This window comes from Pelodiscus sinensis, chromosome 3, assembly GCF_052426305.1.
Source record: "Pelodiscus sinensis isolate ZL-2025 chromosome 3, ASM5242630v1, whole genome shotgun sequence".
Classification (NCBI taxonomy): Eukaryota; Metazoa; Chordata; order Testudines; family Trionychidae; genus Pelodiscus; species Pelodiscus sinensis.
In genome coordinates, this window is record NC_143054.1 from 44503963 (window position 1) to 44522620 (window position 18658).

The 18658-nt window shown below is 41.8% G+C and overlaps 1 protein-coding gene across 18 annotated transcripts in view; it reads left to right on the plus strand.

Annotated features, from left to right (window-relative positions):
- MLIP (muscular LMNA interacting protein) overlaps nt 1–18658 on the plus strand; it is a 158591-nt gene that overhangs the window by 78043 nt on the left and 61890 nt on the right. For 14 of the 18 annotated variants that reach the window (XR_012902553.2, XR_012902554.2, XM_075923619.2 and 11 more), the window contains 5 exons: nt 6741–6806; nt 6896–6979; nt 7079–7138; nt 10532–10576; nt 14871–14915. Coding sequence is in view for 16 of the 18 variants with exons in the window: in XM_075923619.2 (XP_075779734.2) it covers nt 6741–6806; nt 6896–6979; nt 7079–7138; nt 10532–10576; nt 14871–14915 (300 nt within the window). In the remaining 2 variants the exon portion in view is untranslated. The remainder of the gene's footprint in view (nt 1–6740; nt 6807–6895; nt 6980–7078; nt 7139–10531; nt 10577–14870; nt 14916–18658) is intronic. The other 4 variants (XM_075923614.2, XM_075923621.2, XM_075923615.2 and 1 more) reach the window with 3 other exon arrangements.

Here is an 18658-nt window from a genome sequence, read left to right on the forward strand (position 1 = left end):
CCTAATGTTTTTACAAGGAGAGGTACAAGAGAACCAGATTTTAAATATATAAATAACTTTTTCTTAACCTATAATTCTTGACAAGATCAGACCATATTAGGTGAAAAAGCCCTGGGGCATGTCTACCTATTAAGCTGGAGATAAGATTTCCAGTTTGAAGAGACATAGGTGCCTTAGCTGTGATTCTGTGCACACAGTGGGAGGGGCTAACAACCCTGAGTACAAGCCCATTGGAGACACTCAGAACACACATGACTAACAGTACCACCGTGATTACTCTTCTATTTTTAGCACCTTAGCTTGATTGGAGCTGGTGCAGGCATGTCTCCTTCAGCTAGAAATTGCACTTCCATCTCAAAGTATAGACATACCCTTAGAGCTACACTTCTTGCACCATTGTTCCACAACATCCAACATGGGCATTCATTGGTCATGATAGTCTCTACTGAACACAGCATGTATCATCTGCTTATAATTCGATATCACCACTTAGGCATTTTCAGGAAAATAAAACAATCCCTGTTTCACTTCTTAAGCAGTGATATTTAATTGTTCAAGTGATCAAGAGAAATGTGCTTGTCCAGACCCTTGAGATCTGTGATCCAGTCATGGTTCATACGATGTACCAAATCACATGATAAAAAGGTGATTGTGCTTTTGTTTTTATTGCTGATGTGTATCTCTCCCTGAATCTAACTTTTATTTATTTAATCAACCCATCTCTATCTCTAATCTCTTTCCCTCTCTCTCTGCATATGAAATTTGGGTGGGTATATATTTAAACTTCCTTTGATGGATCCCAATGTATTATTGTCAATTTAACACCTCAGAGTCAAGAAAGATAGGAATTTTAATGCTTTTTTCGTCTACAAGACTGCTGGCTGAAGTGGAATCTTTAACTTTCCCTCATTGTTAGATAAATGCATCATTGTACAGCTCATGCTCTTTCTTCCCCTTAGCAGTGCAAACATATATAATTCTACTCTCTCTTCCAACTGTTATGTTGCTATCTCTTAAGCCAGCCCAAGCAAGGTTGGTGGGATACTCCATTCAGTGGCTGAAATTTGCATGTGAATTTGAAACTACATATCAGATCCTTTGTACTATCCAAATCCAAAGGTGTTAGCTCTACAGGGAGTGCTACTACATGGTTGAGCCAAAATAAAATGTGCCATTCCCTCTCCCACTCCTCTAACGGTTTCACAAGCTTAGCTTATTTCCCTAATCCTTCACGATGAGGGTTTGCATTATTGCCTCCTCCCTTCCACTCTTCACAAATCTCTATATAGTCATAAATCAGTTTGTTTCAAAATCCCACCTAGATCAATGTAATTCAGTCCACCTCTTTCTCTGCACCATGAGCGTGACAGCGTGACTCTTATTAAGGCTACCTCCCAATCTGCTACTGGCAGTCATCAAAGGAAACCTAGCAATGTATGACAGTAAAAATGTCTATTTTGAAATGTTAAAAGGTTGTGTCTTCATAAACTTACTACATTAGAATATTTGGCACAATTAATTCTCAAAATCTTTTTTTTTTTTTTTTTTTGTGGACCGCGTGTAGTAAACTACTTCATGTGCTGTCTTGAACATACAACCAACACTGGTATCTTTTTCATTACTGAGACATTTCCTTTAACCTTGTACCACAGCATACTTCAGTGTAGGCTAATGATAGGACCCAACCCTTCAATCATTGTGCAAAAGGGGTGGGGCCTGATAACACCAAGCAACATATTACTCTTTTTCAGCAAGCATCAATAAAGATGAGTTGCCTACTTTAACTGTAGTCTGTTTGGTATTCTAAATTATCCCTTGAGCCATGATTTTTATTCTCCATTATTTAAATATTATGAGGTTAGATTCTAATTAAAAAAATCCAGCTCCAGAAGAGAGTATTTCTTTTTCAGACATAACATATCAATAATTTAGAGATTTCATTTATCAAATATGCTGTGAAGGTGTCTTTCACTCAAAATGGACCATGAGAGAGGGCTTTATTTCACAGAGGACTGAGTAAACTGACTCAAAACTGCCTATGGTGGAAGTCCCCTTAAAGCCACAGTCAAGGCTGTTTCCCACTCTGGCACTCCGAATGCAGAAGGTGGGGGCCCGCAAGAGACCTTAAAAAATATCTTGCCAGTATAAACTTCAGCTTAAAAACCTCTCCAAGGTCAGATTTCCTGACCTTGGAAGGGATGCTGCCACCATCCAAGTGAAAAATAATAATAAAAAAAACCTTTATTTTTGAACCCAGGAAGAAATTACTTGGGAATCTCTTCCAGAGGGGTACCCCAAGCTCTTTTACCACAAGAGATCTTGGGGAAGGGGGGGAAGAAAACAAATTGTAATTTCTGATAGCTGACTTCTCAGTCTTAGGCATGCATACAGAGACCTCCTATTACCTTGTAGGACACAAGAATCAGATCATAGCCTGAAATAAGGTGATTTTATTAACAAAACAAAAAGATATAATTGGTAAAGATTTCTAGAATAGCTAAAAAAACCCAAATTGAAAAACAGAATTGCTTCCCTGGGATTCAGCTTCAGTTATACTGTATTTTGGGAAGGGGGAGGGAAAGAACTCAGCACAGAGTTTAACCAAACAACAAAACAAAGAAAATGACCAAATCGTGTCCAAATAAACATTCCTGATAACTTACATATCTACAGCTTCAAGGTCTAGTGCATTTCTAGGCATAGGCATTCCTTTTCTGGGCATGGGTATCCCTGTGGTTCAATTTATCTTCCCTCTCCCCCCCAGCTCCTGATTAAAAAACTCCCCACAAGAGAAGCAGCAGGCAGATTACCTTTCAATTCAGATCTCAACACTTTATTCCCAGTGGTTCTCTTGGCTCCCTGCCAACACATCCTAGCAGCCTGGGTTTAACCCTTTAGTTGCTAAATGCTGGAATGTTTAGAAAAAACAGCACTCCTCCCATCCATCACATCAGTTAAACATGAAATTATCTGATTTACGCACTCAAATGCACTTAGCACCTTATTTTCTCTCACTCTGTTTTACTTCCATGTCACTGTGAAAATACTGCTCCTTCTGTTTAACATTTGACTAAAAAGGTGAAGGATTTAAGCAGGAATGCTGTTTTTCATACTGTAAAACCAGCAGCCAAGTATGTCAAACTTGGCTTGCATTTGCATATTGCTAATAGCAACAATGCTCAAAGTAAGATTGTTAAACGACACAACCAGTGGTTGGCTAAGAAAAGCCAGATTTAATTTTAAAAAAATCTTACTTTTTAACTAATTTATTTTATATGCTATTAATATATTAAAATGGACCCATTTGGATGCAAGCAATATGTTTCCATAAACCAGTTTCCTCTTATCTCATCCACTGTTTTGGGATAATCTGTCTATCCATGACAAAAGAGAGGGAAAATAGCAGGAATTGAAAAGTGATAGAATCATAGAATCACATAATACTAGGACCGGAAGGGACCTCGAGAGGTCATCGAGTCCAGTCCCTTGCCTTATGGCAGGACCAAATACTGTCTAGACCATCCCTGATAGACATTTATCTAACCTACTCTTAAATATCTCCAAAGATGGAGATTCCACAACCGACCTGGGCAATTTATTCCAGTGTTTGACTACCCTGAAAGTTAGGAACTTTTCCCTAATGTCCAACCTAAAGCTCCCTTGCTGCAGTTTAAGCCCATTGCTTCTTGTTCTATCCTCAGAGGCCAAGATGAACAAGTTTTCTCCCTCCTCTTTGTGACACCCTTTTAGATACCTGAAAACTGCTATCATGTCCCCCCTCAATCTTCTCTTTTCTAAACTAAACAAACCCAATTCTTTCAGCCTTCCTTCATAGGTCATGTTCTCTAGATCTTTAATCATTCTTGTTGCTCTTCTCTGGACCCTCTCCAATTTCTCCACATCTTTCTTGAAATGCGGTGCCCGGAACTGGACACACTACTCCAACTGAGGCCTAACCAGCGCAGAGTAGAGCAGAAGAATGACTTCTTGTGTCTTGCTCACAACACACCTATTAATTCATTCCAGAGTCATGTTTCCTTTTTTTGTCACAGCATCACACTTCTGACTCATATTCAGCTTGTGGTCCACTATAACCCCTAGATTCCTTTCTGCCATGCTCCTTCCTAGACGGTCACTTCCTATTCTGTATGTGTGAAACTGATTGTTCCTTCCTAAGTGGAGCCCTTTGCATTTGTCTTTATTAAACTTCATCCTGTTTGCCTCAGACTATGTCTCCAATTTGTCCAGATCATTTTGAATTATGACCCTATCCTCCAGAGCAATCTCAACCCCTCCCAGCTTGGTGGTATCTGCAAACTTAATAAGCGTACTTTCTATGCCAATATCTAAATCGTTGATGAAGATATTGAAGAGAGCTGGTCCCAAAACAGACCCCTGAGGAACCCCACTTGTTATACCTTTCCAGGAGGATTGTGAACCATTAATAACTACTCTCTGAATTAATTAAACTTATTACTGTGAGTGGTTCTTTTTTCTCAGTAGTGATGTAGTAATTAGGAAAGTATCTAGATCAATGGCCTTCAAAATTTAAATTATTCATCTTTCCAGGTTCAAAATCAGTACAGATTTCCCCACAGTGGCTACCACACCATGACTGCATTCTGAAGGATTAGACATGTTCTCTCAGACTGTCCACTTGAGTGCTTTTGCATATGTGGTGCCTTGTGGAAAGACTAATCAGATGCTGCTAATTAATAGTTTCCTCATCTCAGAGTATCCTCTTAGAGACAGTTGGAGCATTCTGATCATGTAAAAGTCCCCCCCCCCCCACCCTTAGGCCTTGTCTCTACTTGCCATATCAGAAATCGATCTTCTGGCTAAATTTAGTAGGTCTAGTAAAAACCTGCTAAATAGAATGCTGAGGGCACCCCCAGTCAGTAAAAGTACTCATACTCATCAGGAGGAAGGAAAGCCAGCGGGAACATTTGGTCCTGTTGACCTCCCACTGTGGAGATGGAGCCAAACTCAATTTAAGGTACGTTGACTCCAGCTATGTTGGAGTTGCATACCTTAAGCTGACCTTCCGGGTCGAATACAGTCCTGGCCTTAGTTTGCTTAGTATCCAAATGGAGATGGAATTCTTTGAGGAGCTCAGCAGAATCTCCATTCAGAGGTTTTATTTAAGTATCTTAAAACAGGTTGTTTTCCTATCTTATATCCAGACACATCAGCTATTCTAACTGTACAAAGGACAGATTCTGTTTCGTGGAGGGTTTTGAGATCTCAGAATTTGTTTTAATTTTTATATGGAATTAAATTTAAATATGTAAACATTTTCTATGAAAGTTCTCTTTAGAAAACACTTCACATTGATAGAAACCTTTACTTCTGAGTTTGACTTTTAAATATATATTGTAACATAATGTGATAAATAATAATTGAAATAGCTGCAAGCTAAAATACTAGTAACTTTACAGTTTTGTATTGAATGCCCTCGATGGCTGGGCAAAGAAGAGTACTCCAACGTGTCTCACTATCTAACAAAATGGAAATTTTGCAACCACAATATCTTGTGTGATGGATACTGCACCTGTATTATGCTTTGATGTCACTGTTTCTACAGAACTCCCCTGAAGCAGGGAATATGCAGGGTAACTAACTTTAAAGAAATATCTTTTGCTCTTTTCATACTTTTAAAAATTAAATAATAAAAATAAAACTATAAAACACCAATGTAGTTAAAAAATCCACAGATCCTGACCCCTGCTGTCTAACATCATTCTCCAGCAGCTTCTAGAGTAATATGGTATCAGCATGGAAACCCTTTGGAAGTTACTTCAAAGGAGGAGTAGGGTAACAGCAACTACTAGAATGTACCTCAGAGCCTAGAAGAAGAAAGGGAAAGAGGAATGTTGTTCTGAATTCTCCTCTAAGCCTGGCTTTTGTGGGTATTCTGCACTTATTGGTAGAATTAGTGATAGGCAAATTGATTTTCACTAATTTCAAGCCGATACTAACTTTGTGGGTTTGAAAGTTGGAATGGTACTCAAAGCACTTTGGGTTTGTGTTGTGCTTTTGAGAGATTATGTGGAGAGGAAGAGAAAAAAAATCAAATAGAATTTAAACAGATACTCATAAATAAGGTACCCTCTACATCCATCAAGGCTTTAGAAGAGATTTTCTTTCATTAATCTGGAGTAAAGGTTTTCCTTTACCTATACAGTTTTTTTGTTTAGAATCCCACTAAACTTACTGAAACCTTTGTCATATGGGATTGCAGTGCTTCTTAAACCGGTGGTATTTATTAAAGGAAGCAGCCACAGACACAAACCAATAGGATTTCAAAGAGATTGAGTCCCTGTCTTATCTTTAATTTACCATGGACCACACCTTGTCTGGAGTGTTATTCAAAATATGGAGACTGAGAGAGAGCAGCTAAATAATATACAAGTAAACATGGTACACACTTGGTGGGGAGACAATGGGTGTAAATAATGTAGGGGAAAATTTTCATCTTTGATACTGTTCTGAACTCCAAGATTAGGCTCAAAGCAACCTCATTTGCTAGGAGGTTTTCCCCTTTCTAATAATGTGGAGCTCTGTGCAGAACTTCATTAATGATTCAAGAGGTGGTCACTTTCATTTGTCAAAGCTTAGTACAGAATTATCATATTTCCCAGATGATATGGGGAAGTACCAAGGAAGAAAAAGTTCACACTGAAAAACAAGCTTTTATTTTCAGCCAATCTATCATCAGAATAATTTTTATTTATCTCTAGGCATTAGAAGAGCCAATTAAAAGAGAAAAAGTGTCCGAGGACACCACTTTGGACACACATTTAGAGGTAGGGAATCGCAATAAATCTTTTCAGTCAGCGCTTCATTTGAAATCACAAAGCCAAAGCTAACTGAGCTGCTGCATTTATTTTTCCAGATGTGTTCTCCTGCCCAGCTCAGGCAACAAACTGAAGAACTCTGTGCTGCAATTGATCAAGTCTTACAGGATCCCATGCCTATGGTAATATAGAACTAACATGAAATTAAAGTGTTTTCTCTCTCTCTTCCTTCTTTTCTTGCTATTAACAAAGTCTGTGCACTTTCAAATCCCTTTTTTCAGCGACGGTGTGAATCTTCTCCATCTTCCCTGCACACATCAATGGATTCAGACATAGGCAAAGTAAGTGTGTAAGCTTGGCCATATATAAAACCAGTAATGGTGGACAGCTACAGAACATCCTGAAAGATGCAAGATCAATTTAGCTCCTCCCCTTACTGTCCAAAAACACAAAAGAAAGAGGAAGAATAGAACAGTTACAGCTCTTGACCAACACCCTCTCTACTGCAACATATATACTTGCAGGAAAGAGTAGTTATAGTTCATGAAGAAAGAGAATTTGTCCTTTGAAGGTCCAGAAGTCAGAGATGAATCCAGAAATACCTGGCCGTTGATAAGGCAGAACTTCTGAGTGAACAGCAAACAGGATGGTTACTGGACCCAGCTGTAGGTACAGAGCAACCCATTCTTCTGGCAAGCTTCCTACATTCCCTCAACCTAGATAATACAGAGTGGGCAAGCCAATGGGCAATGATGAAAAACTAGAGGTATGGAAAAACTCCTAAGATGTCATAAAGACTGTGACTGTCTAAGGCTGTGTCTAGACTACATGGCTCCATTCATGGAGCCATGTAGATGAGGGTTGTAGGCAAAGGGAAATGAAGCCGCTATTTAAATAATTGCGGCTTCATTTAAATTTACATGGCTGCCGCGCTGAGCCGACAAACAGCTGATTAGCTGTTTGTCGGCTCAGCGCGCTAGTCTGGATGCTCCGCGCTGACCTGAAAGCCTTTTATCGACATCCCGGTTATGCCTAGTAGGATGAGGTTTACTGGGGATGTCGATAAAAGGCTTTCATTTCAACAGGGGAGCTGTTTGTCGGCTCAGCGCGGCAGCCATGTAAATTTAAATGAAGCCGCAATTATTTAAATCGCGGCTTCATTTCCCTTTGCCAAACTAACAAATCTACATGGCTCCGTAGACGGAGCCATGTAGTTTAGACGTACCCTAATTCAGAGGGGAGACTCTGAACCTTTAGGCCCACTTGTACCAAATTATTTGTATTTGGAAGGAAGTTGGCAGCACTAGCATTCCTTCTGTAGAGTTGCAGGAGATTCCTCAGGCAATCCCTGATGCTACATCTCTACCTATATCTTTGATGTAGCAGTGTACCTGCAAACAGGAGGGAACTTATTGAGTTATAACTACAATACGTTACCCACTAAACCCCATTTTTCCCTATAATTTCAGGGAATTAACAGGCCACTTATGTTTCATTGGTCTCTTAAAATACAGGTCTCTTAAACTACTTGGCTACGTCTACACTGGCATGATTTTCCGGAAATGCTTTTAACTGAAAACTTTTCCATTAAAAGCCTTTTCGGAAAAGAGTGTCTAGATTAGCAGGACGCTTTTCTGCAAAAGCACTTTTTGCGGAAAAGCGTCCATGGCCAATCTAGACGCGCTTTTCTGCAAAAAAGCCCCGATCGCCATTTTCGCGATCGGGGCTATTTTGCGGAAAAGAAATCTCTGCTGTCTACACTGGCCCTTTTGCGCAAAAGTCTTTCGGTAAAAGACTTTTGCCCGAATGGGAGCAGCATAGTATTTCCGCAAAAAGCACTGATTTCTTACAGAAGGAAGTCAGTGCTTTTGCGGAAATTCAAGCAGCCAGTGTAGACAGCTGGCAAGTTTTTCCAGAAAAACTGCTGATTTTCCAGAAAAACTGGCCAGTCTAGACACAGCCCTTATGTTAAACTTTCTGTTAGATTGGGTATTTAAATGTGACACTCTCAGGCTACGTCTACACTGGCATGATTTTCCGGAAATGCTTTTAACGGAAAAGATTTTTGTTAAAAGCATTTTCGGAAAAGCGTGTCTAGCTTGGCAGGACGCTTTTCCGGAAAAGCACTTTTTCCAGAAAAGCGTCCGTGGCAATCTAGATGCGCTTTTCTGCAAAAAAGTCCCGATCGTCATTTTCGCGATTGGGGCTTTTTTGCGGAAAACACTACTGTGCTGTCTACACTGGCCCTTTTCCGGAACAGTTTTCCAGAAAAAGACTTTTGCCTGAACGGGAGCAGCATAGTTTTTCCGGAAAAGCACTGATGATTTTACATTAGATCGTCAGTGCTTTTCTGGAAATTCAAACGGCCAGTGTAGACAGCTGGCAAGTTTTTCCAGAAAAGTGGCTGATTTTCCAGAATAACTTGCCAGTGTAGACACAGCCTCAGTGTCTTGCCCAGATCTGAAAAAGAGCTATGTGGAGCTTCAAAGCTTGTCTTTCTCCCCTATCCTCAACAGAGGTTGGTCCAATAAAAGATATTACCTCATCTACCTTCTCTGTCTTATATCCTGGGACTGACATAAATATAACACTGGATACAATTAGCAGCCTTGGTCAAGGCAAATTTGGTGGAATGGAAAGAGCAAAACCAGAATCAAGGATGGAGAAGGCAACACTTAGGTAGTGGAAGTGATCCAAAATCCTCTGTTGTCAGTAGGTTCACTGTGAATGGACAGTGCTCACTGTTGCTCTGCATGTTGTCTGGTCATTTACACTAGTGTGAAGTGGGGGAAAATATTATTATACTGCAATGGGAGTAGACTATATCTGCTCTGTACTGACTTTTCACTGGTATAAGTGATTTCATGAGTAGCAGGGTAATAGGGAAGTAAGTCGTCGGCCTCATGAGAGAAAGTAGAGGAGGGAGATTATATAATAGTTAGAGAAGCAGGTGGAATTAAGGGAAGAGGTTTTTTTTCTAATTTTTTTCCTACAAGGGATACTTACACAGTCTGTAGCTCATTCTCCAGTGCTTATACCTTGTGTAGTTATTTACACAAAGTAAAGCGTCTGTAAAATGTTACTACAGGCATGAGTGAGATTTCTGCTGTGATAGCAATTTATACCCACTTTGTATAGATGTATATAATTATACCAGGTGCAAGGCAGTGGAGAACTGGACCAAAGAAAGAAGCCAGAGTAAAGAGGAATTATAAGGGTGGTAGAAGGAGTGGTAGAAGGAGCTATACAACAGATATCTTAGTTAAAATGCCTTGGAAATGTCATGGACTAGAGAGACAACAGAAGACAGGTGAAAGATGAGAATTCTTGCTGAAAAATAGCACAGAGCAAAAAATAGTTCCAGTATATTTCCCAGGAAAATAGAAATGAAATCTTGTTTAGGGGTTGAATATATCCTGTTTTGTCTACTAACAGATTCATTCTGAGAGTTTATGTATTCCAAATGCCAAGGACAGCTATAATACTATGAAGTCAGATGGAGTCATATCTTAACGACTACTACTAATAATAACAATATGTCAAACAATTACTCAACATAGAGAGCTAAACATTAATGAATTACATTTCACCTCTCTGATGAAATTTTCATAAGGGTTGCAGACTGGTGGTTTTTTTAGAATTTTAACAGTTAATTGCTTGCTACAAAGACTAAAGTTTGTGGAATTGTCAGGTCACTGTTGGCTGTATGTTACATCAATCTATCTTGTGTGCAGATGTCTGCAACACTGCAGAGAGCAGCTGGACGAGAAACCAAATATGTAAGTCCCTTCATAATTACTCTGTGTTTTAGCTACAGAATTGTCTTATTTGTAGGAGAAAGCATCCCTCTTGCAGGAATGGCTAGGTAAATTCAACTAGGACATGAAAATGTCTCTACAGTTGTCAGGGAACTGAATAGTTCCAGGCTTTGGAAACAAGACCTGACACCTCTCACCACTAGCTCAATTCCTCCCCAGACCTTACCAACAAGTGGCTTTTCAGGGAGGTCTTTGTTGGTGATTTCAGTCTAATTCCTTTGTAAACAATGGTCTGTATCACCCTTGGTTGCCATCTATGAGAAGCCTTGTAGAGTTGCACAGGTTAAGGTGAAGAGATGCCAATGTCTCTCCTTCCTCTAACAGTCCTGGGCAAAAATGATCACCACCAAAATCAGCGTGAAGTGAATACCTGGAAAGGGGCGGCCACCCCAGAGAGGGGCATGCAGCACCAAAGTGTGATCCATGATTATATTCAGAGTTAACACGTGTGATGGTCTTCAAAAGATGAAGCAAAAACCACTCTGGCTCGCATCCTTCCAGAACTCACAAGGGTGCTGTGCCAATCCAAAGCAAAATGTCTCACCAGGAGCACTTGCTTGGCTCTACATTCCTTTCTTCTTGTATTGAAACCTCCTCCCCTCCCCCACAATTTAGCTCTAATTGGGTACAAACTGTCCTATCACCTCTAGAACTAGTCCCCACAGAACTGGGCTAAGAAGCATTTTAGGAAGAAAATAGAACCGTTATTAGAAGAGGCAGGAGATATTAAGGGAAGGGTTTCTGTTTTGTTTTATTTTGTGGATTTGGGGGTGAAGATAGGTTACATGCAGCATGCTTGTTATTGTACTTACACTGCCAAATGCTGTCCTGTGACTAGAAAAGCTAACTCTTTGCTATCCTGCCTCTGACACCTCAAAGAGATTCAGAAGGGTAGCTGAGTTAGTCTGTAACTGGAAAAACTTAAAAAAACAATGAATAGTCTTGCAGGACCTTATAGACTAACAAAACATGTAGATGGTAACATGAGCTTTCATGGGCACCACCCAAACCTCTACATGTTTTGTTAGTCTGTAAGGTGCTGCGAGACTATTTGTTGTTTTTTAAGCTTAAGCTTAAAGAGAGACAGACAGACACACAAGTAGTTCTCTTAAGTCATTTGTTTTATTAACTATTAAACCATATTAAACTCAATTAACATGTTTATTCTCCTTAGGATAAGCAGTTAAGGAAGATACCATTTTTTACTTATGCTCATGATTCACCAATCTACCTTTCTACTCACCACAGAATAGGTGTAGTGTAGGCAAAGATTTTCCAGTTTGTTCCCAGCACACTGCTTTATCAATGTAATTTTTCCCCCATAAGCAAGTAGCCACAAAAGAGATTTTCTTACATGCAGTTATGTATTTTTATTCCATACTACGGAATGAGAATGTTATAGGACAGAGTGTGCTACTGTACTTTGTGCTAAATAGGAGACTTTCATTTTTAGTGAAATGCAGGAACAAGCTGACACTTTGTATCTTGAGGATGATAATGTATATTGAATGTATATTGCTGTGCCTGACACATTGCTTTCAGTAGAATTATCCTTACAAGGCATATAGTAACTAGCATTTCTGGCTCAGATATTATTTTTGGAACTCACTTGCGACAAGGCAGAGTTAGTCTGGTTCATTTTCTTTGATCTTTACAAATGTACTGACATTTTAAAGTCTCACGTCAACTCAGATGTATATTGTTTAGCTACTGTCTCTTTAGATACCCTGACTTATGAACAATCTTCTTGCCTGTGTGTAGCTTTTTATATTTTGTTCCTAAACGTGGACATTGTTGGGGTTTATTTGTCAGGGCCGGAGAGAAGGTAAATGCCCTAGGCTGGTGGAAACAGGAGTCTAGAATAATGCACATGGAAGTGCTCACATGGCTGCTCCTCAAGAATGCAGAAGGCCAAGTCTGCTTCCATCAGCAGAGCTGTCCCAGAAGATTGAAGAGCTTTGTCCTCAAGGGAATCTATCCGGGACTGAGGCCCTGGGGAAATGCCAACAAAATCCTGTCTGTCTAGGGGCTCAGTTTCCTGTATGTTTCTACTTAGCCCCTAAATATTGTGTATCCTGAGGAGTTCCTGAATTCCTTTTTGTCTGGTCTGGACCTCCCTATAATTAACCTCAAGTCTGCTTTAACTTACACTCTGAGGCCCAGGACTCCAAAAAACCACAGTGGCAGCTAAGAATAGTCAGGTCACACTATACCTTGTACACCACCACCACTTATAACAGTGTCTGCTGAAGAAGGCAGTTCCAAACCATTAATATGGTTTCATGCCACCTGAGGTATTACCATATGTCGAGGTTATCCTTTAGTACAGCGATTCTCAAACTTTTTGGGCTCCGGAGCCCTTTACACGTGTAAAAATTTATGTGGAACCCCAGCGGTCCACTGATTGTCTGTGTTGTACCTATCGATGTTTCTAGTTTGTCAACCTCACGGAGCCCCTGGAGATGCCTCGCAGAGCCCTGGGGCTTCGCGGAGCACAGTTTGAGAAACACTGCTCTAGTGGCTTGCTTTGACTCTTTTGTGCAACATAAAGGGACTACAAAATAACATACAATTAGATACAATTAGGTACAAGGTTTCTGTTTTCTACTAGCTGTGTCTCTTCTTAATGAATGATGGACCTGTTGGGGCTGAATTTGCCATCCATGGTAAGGACATCTATAGTATCCATATCAAACTCTGAGTTCATTCAGCATGCTCACTTTCTCATGACTAGTGGTCTTGCATGGAGCAATGATTTTTAAATTAATTTAATTTTTTGACAAGGGATTTTATCTGAAATAGCTACCAGGTATTCATTTGGTCAACTGAAATTCAGTTTACATAGAAGAATTAGTGTAGCATTTCAGCAATCCAATTATCATTATTTATTTTCATAATTTCTATAAGTGGAAGCTTCTTGAGAAGCTGTCTGTGCCATTGGTGAGAGAAGAAAAATAGATGATCTTTGCATACTAATTTGTTTGTGAGTCAGCCAGACACAGCAGAAGCTGTCATCCTGTTAAGCCACTTTACATGTTTTCTTTACATTATGTTAGTGTTTGTATACATCGATCAATTAGAGTAATTGTTAATAGTCTATACAAATCGTTGGGGTCAATATTTTCTCAAGGGTGTTAAAAAATGAAAGGGCTGAATTCTCAACTACCAATATTCCTTCTGGTGCAGCACTGGATACCAATTTCGAACTCAACTTCCACAGCAATAAGTGACTGCACCAAGTACAAGGCTGTGAAACCTCAGGCCTGAAAGTGCTATGGTTAGTCCCATGGGGGGATGCTGGTGTAGGAAGGTGGCAGGAGGGAATTGGGAGCTTTCCTTTGTTGTGCCATGTGCAACAATGTGACTGATGGATGACCAGTGGTGGCACTATTTATGTCATTGGGGTTAGTGGAGGTGGGTCTCTGGCCTCAGCCCCAGACAACCCCAGTCTGTAGAGTTTGGAAGAAGCAAGGGGTGCATATGTTCTTTCCCTTCCCAGGGTGATGGGCGGCTGTGTTCCTGGAAACCATTAGGAGGAATTGTGGTTCAGTAAGTCAGTGTCCCTCCTTCAAGCTGCTGCTGTAGTGCCATCCAGTGCAGGCTGTAAGTGTATGCCAAAGTCTGGCCCTTAATATGCTATAGCGGTAACATCAAAACCTAGCTATTAGAACAGTTTTTAATTAACCAAAGAAAGCTCTACATTTAGCAATCTGAAGCTTTGTAGTTAAATGTGTCCTGGAAGAAGGGTAGTGAATTTTACACAGGAACCTACTGAAGTTCAATGGAATTCACTTGAAAGAGAGGATAGTCACTTGAAAGATGCATGGAATTTTAATGTCCTTCCAGCATGGAGCCCTATGAGATGTTAGTGAAGAGTTAATTTCATGAGGGGCTATAATTAGAAATACATTTTAATGATTGTTGTTTTAATTGTCCACTGTGCAGAAGCAAACCTTTACATCAGATATAAAGTCTTCTTATAGGTGCTGCAGGGACTATTCATTGTTTTTAGGGGAATATATTGTTTCTCAGATGCCTTTCTTCCATTAGGAACACAAAAGTGCTTACCAGTGACATGATAAAATGTAAATGTACTCCTTCCATCATCCAGAAACCACTCACAATCTATGGAACTATTCTTTTGCCTGGTTTCCTCTCTGTAGCAAATAAGTATTTCTCTTTATCCCAGACTGTGTGACAGTAGGAATGGATTATGCTAATTTATGTTACACTATATATATTTACTCTTTTGCAGGCTAATCTTTACTTATCGGCACCAATAGTGACAAAGAGTCAACCGGTATGTATCTTGTGTCTGAATGATAGTTTTACAAATTACAGGCATAAAATCTGAAGACATTACTGTGTCCTTCCTTAGGGTGGAAGCTGTAGTCCCTGGTTCCACATGAAAGTAATAAGCAGTATGTTGCTCCTTCTACACTGAACATGAATATAAATGCAAAGTGAGATGGATTCATAAGGCAGGGTTTGACAGAGCCCTAAGTGACTTGTGTACTTGGTGGCATAATGCCTCCTAGTGACAGTATACAGTATTTCTGCTTTGATTGAAAACTTTTGTTTAAACAGATGCAAAAGTCTGTGGCTCTATTCTCCTTCCTTATAGCTGATTAAATCAAGAACAGCTAAACTGGTGAAAAGTGAGATAAAAGCCAGGCCCCGGGTTGTATTTTAAGACTAAAACACAAATTTTATGTAGAACAACTTCATTTTGTCCTCACCGTGGCCTTGTGAAATAGGGAAATCTTATTATCCCCAGTTTACAGATAAGATAAGAAACTGAGCCACAGATTCAGGCTCACGCTGTCAATATAGCTCAAATCCCATTCAGGCACCTACAACTAGACATTTAAAAGTGCCTGGCCCAGAACTCCCCTTACAGCACTTGTTGCTGTACTCCCCTGAAAATCTCATCATAAGTGACTGGGCTCTCAGGATACTAGAAGCTAGTCACCATGCCAACCTCTACCATGCCTTTGCACTACTACTCTAGTGCCTTAACCACAAAACCAGTACTGCATATATGTGGGCAAGGGCACAATATGATAGATCCAGATTCACCATACAATAGACAAGCAGTCAGTGTTTATAACCATCTTCACTGAATGCAGGCCCCTACAGGTTAGTGATATTAAGAGGAATTCTAGATGTGGGCTGAAGAGAAGTCTAAATGTATTTCAGACATGTTTTAAAAAGTGAGAGAAGCCTAGATAGTTGCATGGTGGCATGGCACAATTTGTGGAACAGTATAACTTAACTACCCTTCTGTGTATGCATAGCAGTTCTGAGATGTACTGCATTTTGATTTTAACAGCTTGAAGTTATTTTTCTGAAATTCATTCATAAGAAGAAATATATATCATGCAACTCACTGACTTTCCAAGGTTTAAATTGCTTAGAACTAATTTCTGTGAAGTAACTTAAACTGTGACAGAGCAGAATAGCAATTAAACTTTGAGAATTATGGCATTATAGCTGCCTTTGTGGTAAAGCCATCAGAATGTTTTTCAGCAATCGCTCACCAACAAAATCCTGACCAGTGCAATATGTACTGTGGAACACCTGACTGTTCCAGGGTATAGCCAGAGCATGCTGCAAAAGATTCTTAGGGGCTATTAATTTGCCCAGCTTGACTTCATTGCCTTTGGGGAGTGACATCGGAGGAAGCAGCATTTACATCTATACCAGATTGCCTCCCAACAGTGAATTGTAGCCATTTTTAGGGTGAAATATAGTTGTTACTTTTAAGAACACTATGCATAATTCAGGAAAGACAGTAGAGAAAGTCCAAGACAATTGAAATTGCTGCAAGAAATATAGGTAAGCAGAATATAAATACCATAAGTGGCATGACACAAAGGTTTCTCTTATATGCCAGAGTTGCTTCCTGTATACTAAGGAAGGTACTTACAGTTCTCTCTGAATTTTGTATGGACCCTAAGCGGCTTCAGATAGTGCATATTCCTTCAGCACAGTGTTAGTTGAAAGTGTCTTCTGCATTTGTAAACATGTCTGGGATATGTCCTGCTGCTCCATCAGAACAGCAGGATGCAAAATAAATGTCCTTACTCCAGGATCTTTACAGGGATCTGTGAATAACTAGCCAGAGGGGCATTTTTTGCCCCAGGCATTTACCTTCAGACTTGAAGTGTTCCTGGGAAGAACTCCATTAGGCCCTCATTCATTTCATGGAATGTTTTATCGCATTTATAAATTTAAGATATGGATAAGAAAAAAAATGAATAGCTTTAATTACAGGCAGTCCCCGACTTACGTGGATCCGACTTACGGGACTGAAGCCGCAGCCGTGGCGGGGTCCCGCACCTCTGAGACTTTGCCAGAGCAAAGCCTCAGAGGCGCGGCACCCCGCTGCCGCTGCGGCTCTGCTCCCCATGTCCCTGGTCTGCTGGGGGGGGGGGGGGGGGAAGAGCGCAGCTAGTGTGCCCCCCCAGCAGACCAGGCTTTTGTTTTGGACCCTGGGGCAGAGCATCTGGGGCGCTGACGATTGGTCCTGCAGCGCCGCTCTGGGCACTTCTGGACCAACCCGGCAGCACCCCAGCTGCTCTGCCCCAGGTCCTGATTCAGCCGCTGCTGGTCAGTTTCAGCAGCGGCTGAATCAGGACGCCTGGGGCAGAGCAGATGGGGTGCTGCTGGGTTGGTCCAGTAGCACCGAGGAGCGGCGCTACTGGAGCAACCCAGCAGAACCTCAGCTGCTCTGCCCCAGGTGTCCAAAAGTCAGCTTCTGCTGAAACTGACCAGCGCTGACTACAGGAAGCCCGAGGCAGAGTTGCTCTGCCCCGGGCTTCCTGGAATCAGCTGCTGATCAGTTTCAGCAGCAGCTGACTTGGGGACGCCTGGGGTTCTTAAGTTGATTCTGTATGTAAGTCAGAACTGGCGGTCAGTTTCAGCAGCGGCTGAATCTGGACGCCAGTTCCGACTTACATACAGATTCAACTTAAGAACAAACCTACAGTCCCTATCTTGTACATAACCCGGGGACTGCCTGTATATATCTTATCCCCATTAAAAAGAATCCATGACCAAAAAAGTAATGGCAGGAAAAATACTTTAAAACAATTTAAAATTCAACTAAGCAAAGCGCTAAGATTGTACTGTACTTACCAAAACACATCCTTTTGGCATATGCAAAACTCAAATATCATTATAGGGAGCTCAGCCTGATGGCTTCAGTGCCTCTCAAACATGGTGTGTGCTTGGGGCAACATCCTTTTACAGTGGGTCATTGTAGCGTGTGGCTCTCGTCGCCCTTTTGGTCACTGCCCTCCGGCAGTGACAACCATAGCCTCTAAGCTGTCCCCTTCCGGGGGATGGTTCGTTGTAGGCCGGCAGGCCTTTAGGAGGCGGATCCTCCGCCCTGGTACAGTGGACGGCTAGCCCGTCCTATGGCCCTACTGGGCCTTAAAGTAGTCCGAGTCCTGGCCCTTTAAAGGTCTGATCCGGATCGTGGCCGAGTGCCAAACCCCTCATACGGACGCCCAGGCCCTCGAGCAGGGCAGGGCAGCAGCTGGCGGCCAGGCCCCCAACGCAAGGCGGGCCGCAAACAAACCCACAGGTCTGTAGGAGTTCCTAGTTCAAGGGCGGGGCACGCAGGGCAGCTGCAGCTGTGGCAAGGGGGGGGGGAGAGACTGCCACCCGGTTGGTGGGTGGCAGGGGCGCAGGCCCACCCACTCCACTGCGCCCCGGCCCAGGGGCCCTGGATGCAGCCGTTCAGCTGCTACAGGCTCAGCAGGGGCTCCAGCCCGCAACGTGCTGGCCTAGGGCGGTTCTCAGCCCACGCTACCCCCTGGACCGCCTCTTGTCTCCCCCTTCCCTCTTCCCCAGTACCTGTAGCCCCAGCAGCCGGTCGGGGAGTTGAAGCCCGCATCGTCTCCGCAGGGGCCGGTGGTCCAATCCAGGGGTCCAGAGGTCGGGGAGTTGAAGCCCGCGTCGTCTCCGCAGGGGCCGGCGGCCCAATCCAGGGGTCAAGAGGTCGGAGCTCTGGGGTGTTCCGCGGGGCCGGTCCGG